The sequence below is a fragment of the Corella eumyota genome, chromosome 5, assembly GCF_963082875.1.
Source record: "Corella eumyota chromosome 5, kaCorEumy4.1, whole genome shotgun sequence".
NCBI lineage: Eukaryota > Metazoa > Chordata > Ascidiacea > Phlebobranchia > Corellidae > Corella > Corella eumyota.
Window position 1 is genome coordinate 6,369,358 of NC_137494.1, and position 18,266 is coordinate 6,387,623.

Here is an 18,266-nt window from a genome sequence, read left to right on the forward strand (position 1 = left end):
AAGTCAAATGTAAGTTACCTATTTTACCATAATACTCATTTCAGAATAATAATTTACCTTAGTTTAACTTGCTCAAAATTGGTTTATTAAAACAAGTATATAATATATTTATCCTATCTTCTGTTAACTCATATAATATATATAGTTTTTTTCTGTTAAACAATTTTAATATCTGCTTCTTAGATTATTTTATTGAGAGAAAAGGCAATTGAAATGAGAGAAGATGTTAAAACAGAAGTGGATGAATGTGCTTCTTTGATCTCGCTTCTTAAAAATCTTGTTCAAGAAGTTGAGGAGGAGATCAAAGAGGTGGAAGCAGAGGCTGTGGTGCAATCTAAAAACCTTCTTCAAATTTTTTTGGATGTAGTGGGAATGGCACAGGTATTTATATATATATATTTTTTTAAATGCAGCAAGTTAATGCTAAGTACTTGGCTTACAGAGTCTTTTAACACATCACTGAGTTACACTCTTAAATTTAAAAAAATTGTATTTAAATTGTAACATTTTAATTAGCACTGTCTGGTACAGTTATTTGGTTATATTCTAACTGCATAATTTTATTGTATTTATGCCTTTTTTTAGTCAAACTTATTTCGAATGCTAAATGAGTTAGAAAAAATGTCAGTTACCAAAATCCAGGAGTTGATTACAATACGTGGTGATGCTGTTAATAGATTGGAAGTACTTAAATGTCTCTGTTCTGATGCTTCAGTGGTAAAATTATTTTTTATGTATATATTTATTCTCAATGGGCGAAAACTTCTTATTTTATTTAAGCCTTAAATCACAAAGCTCTTGAGTAAGTTGTGTTGTGATTTTTAAAATTAAGAATTTTTTTAAGCTATTAAGTCAATATTCTCACAAGAGTTTAAGATTAAAGTTGTGTAAAAAATATATTTTTAATATCCTGTTTTCTAACTATAAAATTTTAAACAACCTCTACTAACTAAAGGTATCATAAAAACACCTTTTTATTAGATTTTAAATGCTGGCAATGAAAACGAGATATTTTCGGTAAACCCACTGAAGATTATGGAAGAACTTAAAAAAGTGAAAGATATTCCATGTGTACTAGAAAAAGACCTTCTAGATGAGGAAAAGAAGTTGGATGTAAAAGTTAAAGAAGAAAAAGATGAAAATCAAAATAAAATCGACGGAAAAAGGTTAGGTTCTATTTTTTTATGCTGACCTAGGCTAAAGGCAGTTAGAAATTTAGTTGTATTTACTTTGTTTTCAGTAATATATAAACACTTTAAATCATTTTAAAGCTTTTCAAGATTTCAATTTATTATAAATGACAACATTTTTTCGATCAACAAAGAATGGGGCTCAATTAAAGATAAACAAAATTTAAAATACTCCATTAAAAATGCTGATCTTGATTTGTTAAAACAAATTAAAGCAGAATCAACAACAACAGAATCTGGTGATGGTTCAGATGTAAGGAGATAAGTTTTTTTGTTATGTATTTATTTATTGTGTAAAGTAAGGGATGCTAGTTTAAAATTAAAAAAGTTCATTTCTGTGACTGCAAAATAATAATAGTTCTTAAAATTAATAAGAAAACTGGGCCCATACATAAGTTATCAAGATTATAAAATAATAACAAAACTAGTGATTAGGGTATAAATTTATATATTTTTAAGAACTGTAAAAGTAATGAAATGCTTAACAAGAACCGTTAAAATTATAAGTTAGTTAAAGGTATTATTATTCATGATCAAAGTATGTTTAATACTTGTTTAGATATTGGAAAGTAATTCTTTAAATATGGACTTGTCCCAAATGTCCTCGATCAGCAATCAGGAGCTTGTGTATGTGATCTTCATCAATAACCCTGAAGACTTTTTTGTGCAGCGGGAACGTGATCGTAACCAGATCTCGCAGATCGAAAATCAGTTAAAGGTACATCATAAACAAATTTTGCCTGGGGCATTCACAAAAGTCTTGTGTTTCATTCTAGCTGCTGCAATGTCATAAAAATTTTTTTCCGATGTAACAACGTTTTTTTTTAGATGTATAACAATCGACCTCCAAGAGATAGCGAATTTTTTAACTGTATTCGAATCGGAGAATTGTGTGTGGCGAAATACAATATAAACAGGAAATGGTATCGGTGCAGAGTCACCAAAGTTTTTAAGAAGGAGAAGGAGGAGGATGGAAACAACATCCTTGATCCTGAAACGGCTGGAGCAAATGATGAGATTGAAGTTTTTTTTATCGATTATGGAAATTTTGAGAAAACCAAGGTTAAGATGACGTCAATTAAATTTATGTATTTAAATTAGTCCACACTAAAGAATAAAAAAGAATTTATTTTTTTGTTTTTTATTTTATTTATACTTGTTTGGTCTTTATACTTGTTTGGTCTTTCTCGCAATACTTGTTTGGTCTTTCTCAGAAAAATTTTTAGTTTATTTTAGGTTTCGTGCATTCGATCTCTTTCCTTTAACCTCCAGCGAATTCCTCCTTTGGCTATTCCTTGCTCAATAGTTGGAATCTCCCCAATAGGTGACAGTTGGTCATTAGAGGCTGGCCACTTGTTTACAAAGTTGGTTGCGAATGAGCTCGTTCTCATGACAACGATCGCACGAGATACGGGAAGAAGATTTGCAGATCTTCATAAACCTGCTCCAGATGATGTTGATCCGGAAATTAAAGTCTCTGTGCGAGAGGCAATGCTATTTCTTAACAAAGCAACGTAAGCTTGGGTAACAGTAACCCCCTAAAAAAGTAACCCAGTTATGAAACTTCCCCTAAAGTAAATTGGATGAATTTTTTGAGGGGTTTTAATACAACTACTTTTTGTTCAGATTTAGCAAGGATCCAATTCCTACATCAGATGTTAAGTCGCCAAGGATTAATTTAACTCAAAGAGCAAAATATCTGACCCCAACAATCCTAACTCCTGGTAGTTTTGTGCCCGCTGTCATCTGCAACTTTCATTCACTAGACAGGTAATAAAACTTTTTTTATTCATTAATAATAATTGCCCATTTCACATTACATCTAAAGTTTTTTTTTAGTTTCTGTATTCAACTGACAGATAGCAATGGCGACTATCTCAACAAAATGACGATCAAAATTCAACAATTTTGTCAGGGAAAACTATTTGAAATCCTAAACCCAGATTGTCCTTATGCAGTGTTAAACCCAACCATTGATTTACCATGTCTGGCGTATTGTGATGAATACGAGATGTGGTTTCGTGCAAATGTTATCAGCGTTTTTACGAAAGAGCAGAAGGCAAGTAAACTTTTTTGCTTAAAGTTGTTGGTGTTTTTATAATAAAAATCATGTTACATTTGTGTATTTTGACAAAATATAAATAGTAAAACTGAGTTTTTCAGTAAAATAATTTTAATTTTTTATTAAATATATATATACTTAATTTTTAGGTCAAGGTTTTATTTGTGGACTATGGTAACGAAAAATTGGTAAATGTTAGGGAAACCTTGTTAATTCCAAAAAATTTGATGGAGCTACCTTATCAAGCGCTTAGGTGTAAACTGAGTGATGTTAAGAAGTTGAACAAAGATGAGGATTGGACATCTGAGTGCAAAGATAGATTCCTTGAACTTGCATCCAATGACAATTACTTAATAGTTGATGTCAGGTTAATAGTTAAAATTTTCATATTTCTATGACAAAAAATTGTTTAAGGGGTTGAGTTGATTATGTATATTTATATATATAAATGGTTGTCTAATTTAAAAGCCTACAAATTATAAAAAAAAATGTTGTTTGTGGTACATGGGTGATTTATATCAGGTATTAAATAGTTGAAAATGTTAATCACATTATGACAAATATAATGCAGTCTGTTAATTTTACTTAATTGGTTTAAACAAATTTTTTTTTGTTAAACTGTTATAGTAGCAGGTGATTATTTTAATTTAATAAGCAATATTTATTTTAAGAGATTTTTTTAAACACGGTTATCAAAATTAATAATTTTAAATTTTTTTTACAAACTTTGTTGATGAGGTCCTACGACGAGGGAATCTACAAAGTTGAGTTGTTCGACGATGTTGATTATCAAGCTGATTATCAATGTTTGTCGATCAACAAACGACTTGTAAGGGAAGGTTTCGCAGAGGAAATGATTGACAAAAAAGCAAATGATTTTGCTTCTACAGAAAATGAAGGTTGGTCACTAAAAATGATTAAAAAAAAAGATTTTCCTAAGTTGCTGGTTTTGTGCAAAACATAACTTAATAAAAATTTAGAAAGTAAATATGTAATAAAACAGCTGTTTTTTTAAACAAAAAAATATATATATACATGACGGTGGATTAATTTGTTTTTTATATTTGTATGATTATGTAGTTATTAAAGATGCAGAAAATTTTGGGAATGTCAATAAGGAATCCTTGCTTTTAACACCCGAGATTAACTTTGACTTGCCAACCAATCAGGATACAGTATCTTGCCAATCAACCAATCAAAAGATAGAAAGTGGGCATTTAGCCAATCCGAACACAGAAACAATCACATTAACCAATCAAAATACCAAAAATGACCATTCAACCATTCGTAGGACAGAACAAAGCGAACCAAACAATCAGAACCCAAGTAAAGATGATGACAAAATAAAGATTCGGGTGTTGGTAGCAAAGTCTCCTGCATCAATTTATGTAAAAACAAACGAGCAATGGAAAAAATGTAACAACTTAGTAAAACTCGTTCATAAACATTACTCAGCTGATATTAAAAATAAGGTACTAAATTATTATTTTAAATTATTTTCTAATCTCAGAAACCAGATTTTACTCTTACGGGTTTATTGATAGTGTGTACTTCTAGAAAGTATTCTTCTTTTTCTGTAAAATTATTTTTTCTAACTGGTATAGTCTTTGCCTATTTTTTGTCAAGCCTTATTTTTCTATTTATTTTCTTTTTTAAGGTTTTAAGCAAACAAATCCTAAAACTGTTACATTGATATATTATTTTTTTTGATTTTAAATTTTAATCTTAAGTAATAATTAGATATTTTTAATTGAGCAACATCATATATAATTTATGTGAATATGGTAATCTTTTTTATTAAGGATGAGTTTAAAGAATTGGAAAGAGGAAATGTCTGTGCAATTTATTCGAGTATTGAGAAAAGATGGTGTAGAGGAATACTAGAATCAGTTAATGAGGATGTAAGTGAACTTAAATAAAAATAAGTTTTCTTGTCATTTTTATATTTCTAATTTGTTTTAAAGAAATCTTCTATTGTCGTCAATCTTGTCGATTTTGGCCGATCTGAAGTCACAAGTTTATCCTGCATTCAACCTTTAAAGAAAGAATTTTGTGTGGATAAACCTCTTCTTACACATTGTTGTCTTTCATTTATTTTACCAGCTGGAGGAAGTCACAAGTGGACTTCGAATGCTTGTCAATCACTTCAGGTATTTTGAGAAATTTTTTTTTCAATGTGAGAGGACTGACTTTTTGACCAAAGAATAAATTTTGTTATCTAGACTACCTAATCTTTATATTTTGCCAGTTTGGTATTTTTTTGACCAAATGGCATATTATTTACAGACAGGCCAATAGAGTAATAGATAGTCTTGGCAAATAGTAAGAGCATTATTATTGCCTTTTAAAGATGTTACAAGTTAAGCCTATGTATTAGCAATCCATTGTTTTAGTCTTTGTTTTATAAGCTAGTGTATACTGTATTTGATATAATTAGATTTATAGATCAGTTCTTAAAATTAAATTTTTAATAAAAATTTGTTTTTATTGTTTTAGGATTTGGTATTGGAAAATGATTGTGCAATGATGATAACTGGAGATTTGAATGCTGATAAGAAATGGATGCCAACTTCTGTAAAGCTGTTTGTTTCAAAAAACGATGAAACATTAGAGGTCAATAAAGAGCTGGTGATGCAGGGATTTGCTCTTCCGGATGTTGCAAATACAGAAAGGCAATTTTTTGTTGATTGTGCCAAATTGTTGCAACATTAAACCCAAAAAATGTTAAGTGGTTAAAATGACGTTTTCTGATATTTATTTTACAGAGTTTCAGATAAGCCATTATCCAATTTTGAAATGACATTACAAATAGCATCTGAGAGATATCAAAAGGCTGAAGCTGAAAGATTACAATCAAGCTATTTACCATGGCCTATTATACCAATAAAAGACAACCATGGTAAAAAATAGTATCACCACAAACTATTTTCCCTTACTATTCTTCAACCTCTTATTAGGATAATCAATTTCCTCTTTTTTATGTTAATGCACAAAGTGTATATTTTATATAAAATTAGAAGCGAATCAGTAAATCTATTCTGTTTTTTACAGATATCCCATGTATTTAAAAATGTCTATTTTTTCCAGATAATAAATGTGAAGAAGAAATTATCAAATTTGATTTAGGTTCAGACTGCATTGTTAAAGAAGATCATAAATCTAATAGTCACATAAATTCGCCACACCAAGATGTTCAAAATGACTCTTCAGAGTCTGAGGAAGACTTTTCAAACAAAACTAATGACATTGATTACAAATTTAATTTTAAGCAAATTTCTAATAAGATTTCCAAGGCAAAGGGTGACAGTTGCCAATACAAACCTGCTAAATTACCAAGACTTAACAAAACATTTAAATGTAAAGTTACACACATCGAACGTTTTGATATTATCTTTATAAGCATCACAGCATCTCCGAAAATCTACAGTGACGAGTACGTCTCACAGCTTCCTGTTTTAACCAATTTTGAACCCGGTACTCCTTGTTTTGCATGCTTCAGTGAAGATAATCAGTGGAATAGAGCAAAAGTATTAGCACGTGATTCTGAGAAAGATCTTGTCCTAGTGGAGTATGTGGATTTTGGTTTAACAGAGATACTAGAAGGTGAACTTGTACGCTGTTCTTCTCTCGAAATGCTGTCATATCCAATTCAGGCTATAATGTGTATTCTCACCGACGTTAAACTGCCTGAAAATATTCCAGAAATGTCGGTCTTAGAGATTATGGCAAATCTGATCGGAAGTAAGGTAGTAATGTGCAAAATCATTTCCTTGCCACAGGATGGACAACCTGTAGTTAAGCTCTACCTGAACATGGCAAATAGCGGTGAAAAGGATCACTATGTGCCTTTCATATCACAATTGGAAGTTTTATTAGCACCACTTGTTGATGCTGCTAAAAAAGTTGAAAATGAATCGCCTCAATCAGGATAGATACAAAATGGCCCAAAGTGCAAACTATCTTTACACCACTACTTAACATGTATTAATTTATTTTCTTTGTTCATAAGTTCAGTGTTTGTTTCAAAAGTCAACCGAAGCAGATTGTTTAAAATATTTGTTCCTGATGTAATAACTGAAATCACAGCTTAATTAAATAGTTACTTTGGCATACCTAGCCCAGTCTTAAATTGCCCTTAATTTGACTATATTACAATAATTGGTGATGCTTTTGCTTATAAGAACTGTGTTCCTTTAAAATTTTAGTTTTTTTCAGCCAACTTGTGTTCAAGTACTTTTTCAATAAAATGTTCCATTTCAAATTGCGTTTTGGAGAGCACGTGAGTTGTTGTTTAGTAAGAAATTAAATTGTAAAAAATTAAATAGTCGTATTTTTCCGTGTCTAGTAATTTGAGCAAATTCATTTAAAAAACAGCAAAAGAAAGAAGAACGTTTAATGGGTTTTGGTATTTATTTATCATTTGTGAGGGTCCAACTTCGCGGCCACGCCAGCGTAAATAACTATGCTTTGTTATCCGTTTTTTATTGCCAATTTTAATATTGTTTACTTAGTATACTGGTTGTTTGTTGACTTTCCTATTGCTTTAACATTTGGCAGTAGGTGGGAATCGAACAAAGAGCCTCATATGGTGATGCCCTAGCTTAGTCCAGCATTTAATCACTGAGGCCGCCTGTTAAAACTCACGTGTACCACAAATATTTAAAATTTATAAGTTTAAGTAATAAAAACTTTAACTTTAATCAGAAAGTTAATTTGTTGTTCCTTATAAATAAAAAATAATTTTTTTCATTTCCAGTGATCACGCCACTTTACCAATCGACTTAAAAAAGGCCCTTTTTCTAATTTCAGCAGAGCGTAAAGTTTGCTTTGTGCCTCTGACTCAGTTACCTAATATGCATTTATGTCTGTTGTAAATGCTGACTGTCGTAAAAAGGTCGAAGCTTTTGTAATAAAAACTTCGCAGACTATGTTAAAATGTTAAAGGTAGCTTAAGAATCGCTTAAAGTTGGAAATAATTTATATTCAACGGCAACGCGAGATATAATTCGTTATCCGACGGGACGTACCATTCCAAAAAAATCTAACTTCTAATTACAATGTGCAGAAGTAAGCTAACGTTGTTTTAAATTTTTGGCTTAGTGATATATTAAGATGTCACTTACTCGTGAAACAAGCCAGCGTAGAGGAATTCATGTTGCTGCGTCAGATTTATTGTGCAAAAATGGTTGTGGATTTTATGGAAATCCACAGTGGCAGGTAAACATAAATTCTGAAATTAGATCAAATTTGTTTATAAAAATATGTAATTGTTAGATCTAATTTTATGTATTTTTTTGTGCAATTTTGATATAACATGATTGTAATTATTTTCATTTTTTTGTATTAAAGTTTATGATTTAATATTTTTAAATTTATTATTTTATTTTTAAGGGATATTGTTCAAAATGCTGGAGAGAAGTTTACCAAAAAGAAGTTCTGCAAAACCAAATAACTCTCGATCATGAGTTTGCAAAAAAACTTCAGCGTGAGGAGAATCAAATATTAAAACAACAACAGCAGGAACAACAACATGAACAACAACAACAACATGAGAAACAACAGCAAAGTGATCAACAACAAGATAAACAATCGCCTGTGCCTTTTATGACAAGCTTTGCATCAGCACCTTCTACTCCACAGGGCTCAAAATCAGACACTTCAATAAATAAAGAAGATCGTGAATCACCAGGTTTAGCAAGGTGAATTAAAAAAATTAGTCAGGCAATACAGTGTGATTAGTTAATTAAAAAAGTATATTTGAGATTAGGTTGATTTTATATAATGCTGAAGGACAATTTAATTTACTATGACTTGGCAATATTAATGTAAATATAGCTAAAATTTATGATATATTATATCTACTGTAATTTGTAAAATTGTGCCAAATGTAAATATACACTGTTAAAATTTGTCACTGGTTTCAGCAATTTTTAAGTTTAATTGTTTTTTACTTAGATCATTTACAAATTTTGAGGAGAAAAAGGGCCAAATAAAAGGCTTTCACCAACGAACTTTTAAAAAGTTATTTTCCCCAGGGACAAACAATAACAAACATCCTAAGAGTAAGAAAAATAATTACAAGTTGTTTGTTACTATTTTAAAAATTACAAACTTTTTATTAATAGATTTAGTAACTAAGCCTAAGGTTATTCAAGTACTAATACTACTACTCAACTCTTTTAATACCACAAATAAATATACATTATTACAATCATTAATTACTCACTGCATTAAGTAATTCAAAATAAGTTTCGTTGAATTGCCTGTTTATTAGTAAATAACAAAAACTTAGTCAAACAATTTTGGTCTAAATTTAAACAATTCAAGCAGGCATATGAAAGTTCAATTAAATTTTTTGGGTATTAAAAATGTATTAAAAAGTTTTAACAAAAAAACTGCAAAAAAATTAGTATCTTAACTAATGGTAGTTGTCCATCTTTTTTAATGTATATACTCTTTAAAAAAATATATTTATTTATAAATTAAAAATTAAAACCTTTATTTTTTTAGAAACTTCTACCAACCAGCAATTACCCTGGCCAAAAACAGAGCGACAACAAAGTTTTGAAAGTAGCAAGGCGTCGAGTAACTTTCTTGATTTTATCAAAGCTTTTCAAGAACCTGCGGCAAAAGATGTTCTAAATCAGTGCAGAATTTTTATGGACAGACTGCATACACACAATGTAAGTATTTGTTTATTATGTATTTGTTTCTTTTATTACCTATTTATTTTCTTAATATTTACGGATAATATTTTGTATTATTTTCTGAAACAATAATTCAGACACATTATTTAATTTGTTGTATTGTCATTTGTAAAACATTTTAAGAAGGTTCTATTAGTTTTAATATAAAAATAGACATATCGTTTGGCTGATTGATAACCAGATTGTTCTTATTTGTTTTTTATTGCAAAAAGAAAATAATTATAACTCATTATTTGATAGTCTATATAATATTTACTAAATTGGTGTAGGCTGTGTTTCAAAGAACTGTTAAAAGTAATATAGTATTTGGTAAGGACCATACAAGTAATAAGTTAATTTAAGAACCACAAACTACACATTATCCCTAATTTTTTTTTGTCGAAATAGGAGAAATCTATTGATGAACAATCAGAAATGGTTCAATATTTTTACCAAACCATGGGGGAAAGGTTGATGTCACATACTGCTTTTAAACAATATACTGAAGCAGGCAGTCAGGAAGGAATTATGGATAATATCGAGAAATTCTTAATGACGCGGTTATATCGGACGGTGTTTTGTAGTGATGGTACAGACGATGAACTGGAGGATTTGAAAGTTCAGGTTCTTTTTTTAATGATATTTTTTTATTATAAACCACACCTTAAATTTATTTAAATGCCCAAATTTTGACTTTTTCAACGGAGATTTTTTTTTAAATTCAGTCTTTTAATAACAGTGTTAAAATGACCACCTAAATTTTAGTAATCCACATGACAGTTATATATATATAACTTTTTCTTAAATTTTACTATCATTTTATTTACAAATTTTTTATACTGTAGACTCGAATTAGAAATTTTCATTGGATAACAGCGCCGATGTTGGATGCTAATATCGACGAATCAAAACCCACCGTTACAAAATACACAGACAAAGCAATTACTGGTAAGCAAATAATTTAAACCTTTGTGTTTTTCTAACTTCCAGAAAACAAAAAAACTTAGTTGCAATTTAAACAATATTATGTTTATTCAAAGTTGCAATACTACTAAATTAAAAGCAGGGATTTTTCGTAGGGGGATTTTTTTTAGGTAGGCTTGTATATTAAACTAACAGCACACGCACAGTATATACATATTAAGTTGCTTTGTTTAATTTTAAAACTTCATATGATATTTAAACAAAATCAGTGAGAGGCTCACTTGACTTTTATTACCATAAAACAACTAATGCGGAAAAAATAGATTTTGAGTTTCCTCTTTTTTGATTAGCCAGTATTCTTGTTGCGTTTGTTTAGTCGTCATTGTGTAAAGTACACAGTTCAATTGCACCGCTGTTAAGTTCGTAGAATTGTCCATTAACATGTGTGTTCATTAACTTTTATTGACATAATATTATTTTGTTTCGTTTGAGTGCATTGGTAATATTAAAATAACTGACAACAGCCCACAATTAAAAAATCATTTTTCAGTAATAAATATTTGTATAGCCTATTTAATTTTTGCATAACAATACAAAAAAATGGTGTTTTTTGTTAAAAATGTCCGTTTTTATTCTATTTTATTCAAACTTTATTCGTATTTTTTGTTTTGTTTAGATATTATTGAAATGGATTCAAAACGTGCACCACAAGATAAATTAGCTTGCATTACAAGATGTAGTAAAAACATTTTTGAAGCAATCAAATTCTCGAAAGTAAGAAGTTGGTTTGTTAGTTAATTGACTAGACAAATTCAAACAAGTTCAACTGTTTACTAATTAGCCTGTATAGGTATCACATTTTAAATTACTCTCTGCTCTTGCCTTTCTGTGCTATTTAAAATAAAATGTTATTTTTTGTTAATCTCTATATTAATGGTTTGGTAAACATAATATTACCATGATTTATTTAAAATGTTTGTTTACCTTAAAATAATATTCGGGAAATGGCAATTTGGTTTGGTTTTTATAATCACAACAAATAAAATGTGGTTGATAGATAATTTTTAATGGTATCCTATAAAAAATGTTTGTTATATTTACCCACCATTAATTTACTAGGGTACAACTATTCAAATAAATTAAAATGGAAACAAAAAATAATAACAACTAAATTTGACCTTTATTTTTAAATATTAATTGCAAAAAATTAAAATATTTTTACTTAAAGTTATTAAAAAATAAATCTATATATTATCTTCAAATTTTAAATATAAACAATGCAATTGTTAGTAACTAAAACTTTTGAATTTTTGTTATAGAAATTTAAAAAATAAATTACAAATAAATTTTAGGTTTTTACATTTCTAACTTTATATATTACATTACCTAAAATAAATGTCATTTTAAATCAAATTTAATTTGATTAATAGGAAAAAGAGGAAGCAGCAAGTGCTGACGAGTTTCTCCCAGCATTGATCTACATTGTTCTTAAAGCCAACCCCCCATTATTAAAATCAAATATTCGATATATAAATCGATTTTCCAACCCTACTCATATTATGACTGGGGAAGATGCTTATTATTACACTAACCTGGTAATTGTGTGGTATTGTGATAAAATTATTATTATTTTTGACTTTTTGAAGTTCAAATGGTATGGAATATATAAATCCCAATTTCTATTGCAATATAAAATGAAGTTAAATTTTCTTTAAGTTAATACAGGTAACAGTTTTTTTTGATCTATTTCTTTAAGCCATTCTTTTTTAGTAAATATTAATTTAACAGGATTCTAGTTCTTTTTTAAGATGAAATTAACGATTTTTATTTATTCAACCTTAATCCCAGTGCTGCGTTGTTGCTTTTATCGAAAATGCCGAGACTGGTTTAAATGCCGCCAACCTCTCGCTCACAGATGAGGAGTTCTCAGATTACATGAGCGGTAGATCACCAAAAACGCTTTCAGACAAAGATACTATTTGTCCTGGTTTAAAAAGAATGCATGAAAATCTCAACGACTTGGCTTCATTACATGAAAGGTGGGTTTATAGTTTTTATAAAATCTAATGGGTTACTTTAATTGGAAATTCATGATTTAAGTCAAACCTCGCCCAACAGTTTATTTTTTGTAGGTGAGGAGGATTTTAATTTAATATATGGGGTTGTTTTATATTTTTTTTACTTTATAAATTTGTCGTTTAGTTGTGTAAAGTTGTTACTATCAAGTAAATCAGTGCCAAGTAAATCAAATTTTTTTTTTTACTATCAAGTAAATCAAATTTTGTTATATTTAACAAAAATAATTATATTTTTACTAGGCTTAAGCTGTTGTTGAGAAAGTTATTAAAATCTAATATGAGCGAACTTTGTCTAATTTAAATAATGTCTTTCTCAAAACACAATAGTTTTACTTTTACCTTTTTATTTATATTTAATTGAACAGACTTAAAAAGTTACAGAAAGAGGTTATAGAAATGCACTGCCCATAACATTGAAAAAATAAAAAACAAAGTCAATTGTTTAAATAAAAATAGCTCTGATAAAAACAACTAATGTTTGACTAACTCAGGCAATAAGAAAACACAATAGCATTAATTTAACCTTAAATTTAAATTTAATCATGCAGAACTGATAAGTTATACAAAGATGCGATGGAAATGCGAAAACGAAGTAGTCGTCACTCTGAGAAAATTAAAAACCAAGTCAATCTTATAATTCAAAAAAATAACCACAATCAAAGCGAATCACATTTGACTAATTCAAGTGATGACCATATTGAAAGTGGTAGGGAAAGATCGCGATCTGCACTAGACGCTGACATAACTGTAACTTTACCACCACCTATACTTCCAACAGTTGTAGCCAATCCATAATGACTCTGCTTAAAATTTCTTACAATTGAAAAAAATTTAAGTCTATTCTCTACAACGGTGTTTGAATTTGTACCAATTTAAAAGAATGATTTATGCTTTTGAGGTTTGAATTTGACTTGCCTTTAATTTTATAAACATTACATTTGCTAGTCTATAAATATTCGGTAGGATTTATTACATTAGGTTACTATTTTTTTAAATAATTTTAAAATTTAATAATATTTTCATATTGACTTTTTAAATTAAAAATATGAACAGAAAATTTAGTTAGAAATGTTGATTATTTGTGACCATTTTATTGCATTTTCATTATTAAAATATAATCCTTTTTACATTTAACAAAATGCCTAGGTATTTGGGTAAATTGTACTATGTTACCTTTTTTAATTTGATTACACTTTATTTAATATCACTTTGTTTACTATTAGTATAATGCGCATTAAATATATTTATATGATCTTCTCTCCTTGTTTTTCTTTGCTTTTTGTATAACGACTATAATGATTCATTAAAAATTTAATAATTTTAAATTTACGTCTAATATTTTCAAATTGTCATACAGAATTGTGAAACTGTGCACATGAGCCCAAAAAAACAAAACTATTACAATACCTTTTTACGTTTAAACAACTAGACATCTTTTTTCTTTACATTAATTCGAAAAATGGTACTGATGGTTGTAATAGTTACTTAATGTGGTGCTTCCAATTATACAGAACATAATCCATTTCCTATGCATTTGTTGGTGATTGTGATGTCAGTTGTTGGTTAGTTTTTCTTGTATCTTCATAAAGTGGTAAAATGTATTATTGTGTTGTACAGAATATATTCTATTTCAGCTTTGTTCTTTATAGTTGTTTTATTTATTCATAGCTAACTTAATAAAAAAACAAAACAACATTTATATAATCTAGAAAATACTAGGTTTGCATTAAAATTGTAATGCTCATACAAATTAACTTAGTATAATATTCCTATTTTGAAAAAAAAAATCTACAGTTTGCTTTTCATAACTAGGTAAAGCTAATTTGCGATTTAACAAAAGGTTTAATTCGGTCACAATTTTTTTAATAATTCTGTTTACTCTAACAACATTGGCGATGTCTTAAGTATCTGTTTGAGGATAACCCAAATATGTGCAATGAGTTTAAGTTTACCGTTAGATGATGATAAAGTGCATGTTTACAAATAATTTGTTCTCCACCATAAGAATGCACGTGCTGATTTAAAGACGTTTTTAGGATCTCACGTAAAAGCATAATGCATAAAACAAAACAGGGATTACTAAATATGATAAATTGTATATCTAGTAGAATTTTACTGTAATAATAATACAACTGTTATTTGGAGGGTAAGGGGTGGGTTTAATTACAAACCCAATCACAATATACAACCGGCAGCGTGGTGTAGTGTTAAGAACACTTGTTACACCACCATGAGGTCGTGGGTTCAATCCTCACTTCTCTTATGCTGTAGCGTCCTTGTAAGGCGCTATAAACGGTATAAACTCCTGCTGAGCCAGCACTTAATCAGCAACATAATTACCGGGCAATTATAATCTCTATAATATCCCAAACTGCTAAAAGGCAACTCAAACTGGGACGGAGTAACTGATGTTACTCTATGTTTGGTCGCACATTCGACCTTCCCACATCGAGGATAAAGATATATACAAAAAAAAGAACTCCTACAAGTCTAACTAATTACAACCCATTTTTTATTTTGTGCATTTTGCTTTTACATAACATTAAACACTTTTTCAATATACAGATTTATATACAGAGTTAAGAGATTCTTAGTTCTGTAGTTACTTAAACCTAATGATTGGCAGTTGGTAATGTCTCTAAACTATCGATTGCTCCAAGGGACTTTTACTAAACTATCACCAGTGTTCACCAAAACAATCCACACATCTGCAATATGCTGTAGAATAAAGGCAGGGCGTTACAAGGCAACAAAATCCAAGTCGAAGCCGTTAACCTATGATCACACTCTACAACCCGAAGATATTAATATTAAAAAGGGATACTTAAGTTGCCATACAGGCAACTTGCATGGGGAAAACTTTGCATATGAACGACAATACGAAGATGTTTTTATCCGAAAGTTTGTGTTCGGAACCTTTTATCGCATGATTATCGGCCAGCCAGTAATCAAACGAAGATTTAACATTATTGAGATCAATTTGATGATCGATTCAGATTATATTTATAATACGAAAATTGTGCTTTTTAAAAGCTACACAGAAAAAATGCTTAGCGCTTACTTCCGATGCATTGTTCAGGTGATTATACACGGGGCCACTAAGGATGATGCAGTGTACAGATATGTGTGATCTATATTTTTTCGTGTTTTTGGAAGTTTATTACTAGTCTAAAAATTGGTTTTTACAACATGTATTTTCAGTAGACTATATATATATAATATTTCACTATAGCAATATTAAATTATAAACTATTGCTTGCTTATGTGTTTAGGTTTAGGTAAAAATGGTATCAGTGTTAAAATGTATTGATGTTTTGAATGGACACAGCGACAAGGTGTGGGATGTAAAATGGAACCCAACAGGAACTTTGCTTGCATCATGTGGGACTGACAAGTCGATTCGAATTTGGGGTGAAGAGGGAGAAAAATGGGTTTGCAAGTCGATTTTGGAGGATGGCCATCAACGAACGGTTCGCAAAGTTGGCTGGTCACTTTGTGGTAACATGTTGGCTTCTGCAAGTTTCGACGCAACTATTTGTATTTGGGATAAAAGAACTGGCGAATTTGAGTCCTCCTCCACACTAGAGGGACATGAAAATGAAGTTAAAGCGGTCGCATGGTCCCGCTCTGGTTCTTTTTTGGCAACTTGTTCGCGGGACAAATCTGTTTGGATTTGGGCAGTTGATGAAGATGGGGATTTCGAGTGTGCAGGAGTTTTAACCGCACACACGCAGGATGTAAAAGATGTTGCGTGGCATCCCCATGAGGATATTCTTGCTTCGGCGAGTTACGACAACACCGTAAAATTGTTCAAAGAAGACGATGACGAGTGGTTTGTGTTCTCGACATTGTCAGGACACAACTCCACTGTGTGGTCAGTGGCTTGGTCAAAAGACGGTGATAAAATCGTGACAGGCTCAGATGACAAAACTATTAAAATATGGTCTTGCTTTAAAGCTGGAAACCCAGGGGGGATTCCCCCAGGAACCAATGATGAGGGGTGGAAATGTGTTTGCACCTTATCAGGATATCACAATCGAGCAATTTATTCTGTAGATTGGTGTCATGAAACTGATATGATTGCTGTTGGTAGTGGTGATGATAGTATAGCAATATTCAAAGAACAAGAAACTAACGGACTTAATATTCAGCCCACTTTTGATTTAGTAACTTTAAAAAAAAGTGCACACGAACAAGACATAAACTGCGTTTCATGGAATCCAAAACATCCCGGGGTTTTGGCTTCTTGTAGCGACGATGGTTCTATAAAAATATGGAAAGTTAAGGAACCTTGATTAAAGCTAAAACAATTTTTGTTGGTTATTTTTATCATCAATTTCCATTATTTAAATTTTTGAATATCAGATAATATTATTCGCTTTATTGCAGAACAGTGCCACCATTATAACATAGTCAGGTCTATATTTATGTTGATGCAATTTATCTGTTTTTTGTGGTGAAAATTATAAATTATTCTCTATTCTAAAAAAAATTATTCTCTATTCTGTTTATTCTAAAATTAAACGTAATAATATTATTTCTTTTTAATATAGACCTTTTTAAATAAGAAAATTGAAAAACAATTTGTTAAAGTGAAAAACGTAGAATATCAAATTTTATTGTGAGTAAATACTACAGAAGAATTTACAGAAAACATCAATATTTACTTCATATTTAAACACCTTAATCACAATTACAATAACAGGTGTGTTTTTAAATAATAATAAATTTAATAAAAATATGTTAATGTTTAGTTTAAGTTAACTATCTCTTATACTTTTTTACAACTTATTTAAGGACTTTATGTATCAAGGTTTGTTAAAAGGAATACATAAAAAGACCTATTTTATTATTTTAATGACCATATATTGTCCATAAATCTTCACAAATCTTTGTTGCTACATGAACCTTTTTTAACTTTTTTTAATAGATGAAACATATTTTTAATAGATGAAACATATTTAGATGAAACATATTTTTTATAGATGAAACGTAACAGTATGAAGTAACACTGAGAGTTTTTGTCCATAAATCTTCACAAATCTTTGTTGCTACATGAACCTTTTTTAACTTTTTTTAATAGATGAAACATATTTTTAATAGATGAAACATATTTTTAATAGATGAAACATATTTTTGATAGATGAAACATATTTTTAATAGATGAAACATATTTTTAATAGATGAAACATATTTTTTATAGATGAAACGTAACAGTATGAAGTAACACTGAGAGTCTAAACAAGAAAGAAAAAAAGTAAGGTATTCTAATTGTTTGATTTTTAACAATATTTTAAATAATTCCACAGTTGTGTTTGGTGTTATT

General features: G+C 29.5%; 3 protein-coding genes across 3 annotated transcripts; all 3 read left to right on the plus strand.

The window, feature by feature from the left end:
- Positions 1-8,209: 8,209 nt before the first annotated feature.
- Positions 8,210-14,620, plus strand: LOC145753946 (rab5 GDP/GTP exchange factor-like). Its single transcript, XM_082570492.1, has 10 exons — positions 8,210-8,469; positions 8,644-8,951; positions 9,208-9,314; positions 9,763-9,935; positions 10,347-10,562; positions 10,784-10,886; positions 11,539-11,636; positions 12,293-12,457; positions 12,711-12,901; positions 13,489-14,620. Exons 1-10 carry the CDS (start codon positions 8,365-8,367, stop codon positions 13,733-13,735), a joined length of 1,713 nt encoding a protein of 570 aa, XP_082426618.1. The 5' UTR covers positions 8,210-8,364; the 3' UTR covers positions 13,736-14,620.
- A 952-nt stretch (positions 14,621-15,572) lies between these two features.
- On the plus strand, positions 15,573-16,070 carry LOC145753372 (small ribosomal subunit protein uS3m-like). Its single transcript, XM_082569785.1, has one exon. The coding sequence runs from the start codon at positions 15,573-15,575 to the stop codon at positions 16,068-16,070; it is 498 nt and encodes a 165-aa protein (XP_082425911.1).
- Positions 16,071-16,224: 154 nt separating this feature from the next.
- Positions 16,225-17,455, plus strand: LOC145752078 (putative cytosolic iron-sulfur protein assembly protein CIAO1 homolog). Its single transcript, XM_082568283.1, has one exon. It carries the CDS (start codon positions 16,225-16,227, stop codon positions 17,233-17,235), a length of 1,011 nt encoding a protein of 336 aa, XP_082424409.1. The 3' UTR covers positions 17,236-17,455.
- Positions 17,456-18,266: the final 811 nt, after the last annotated feature.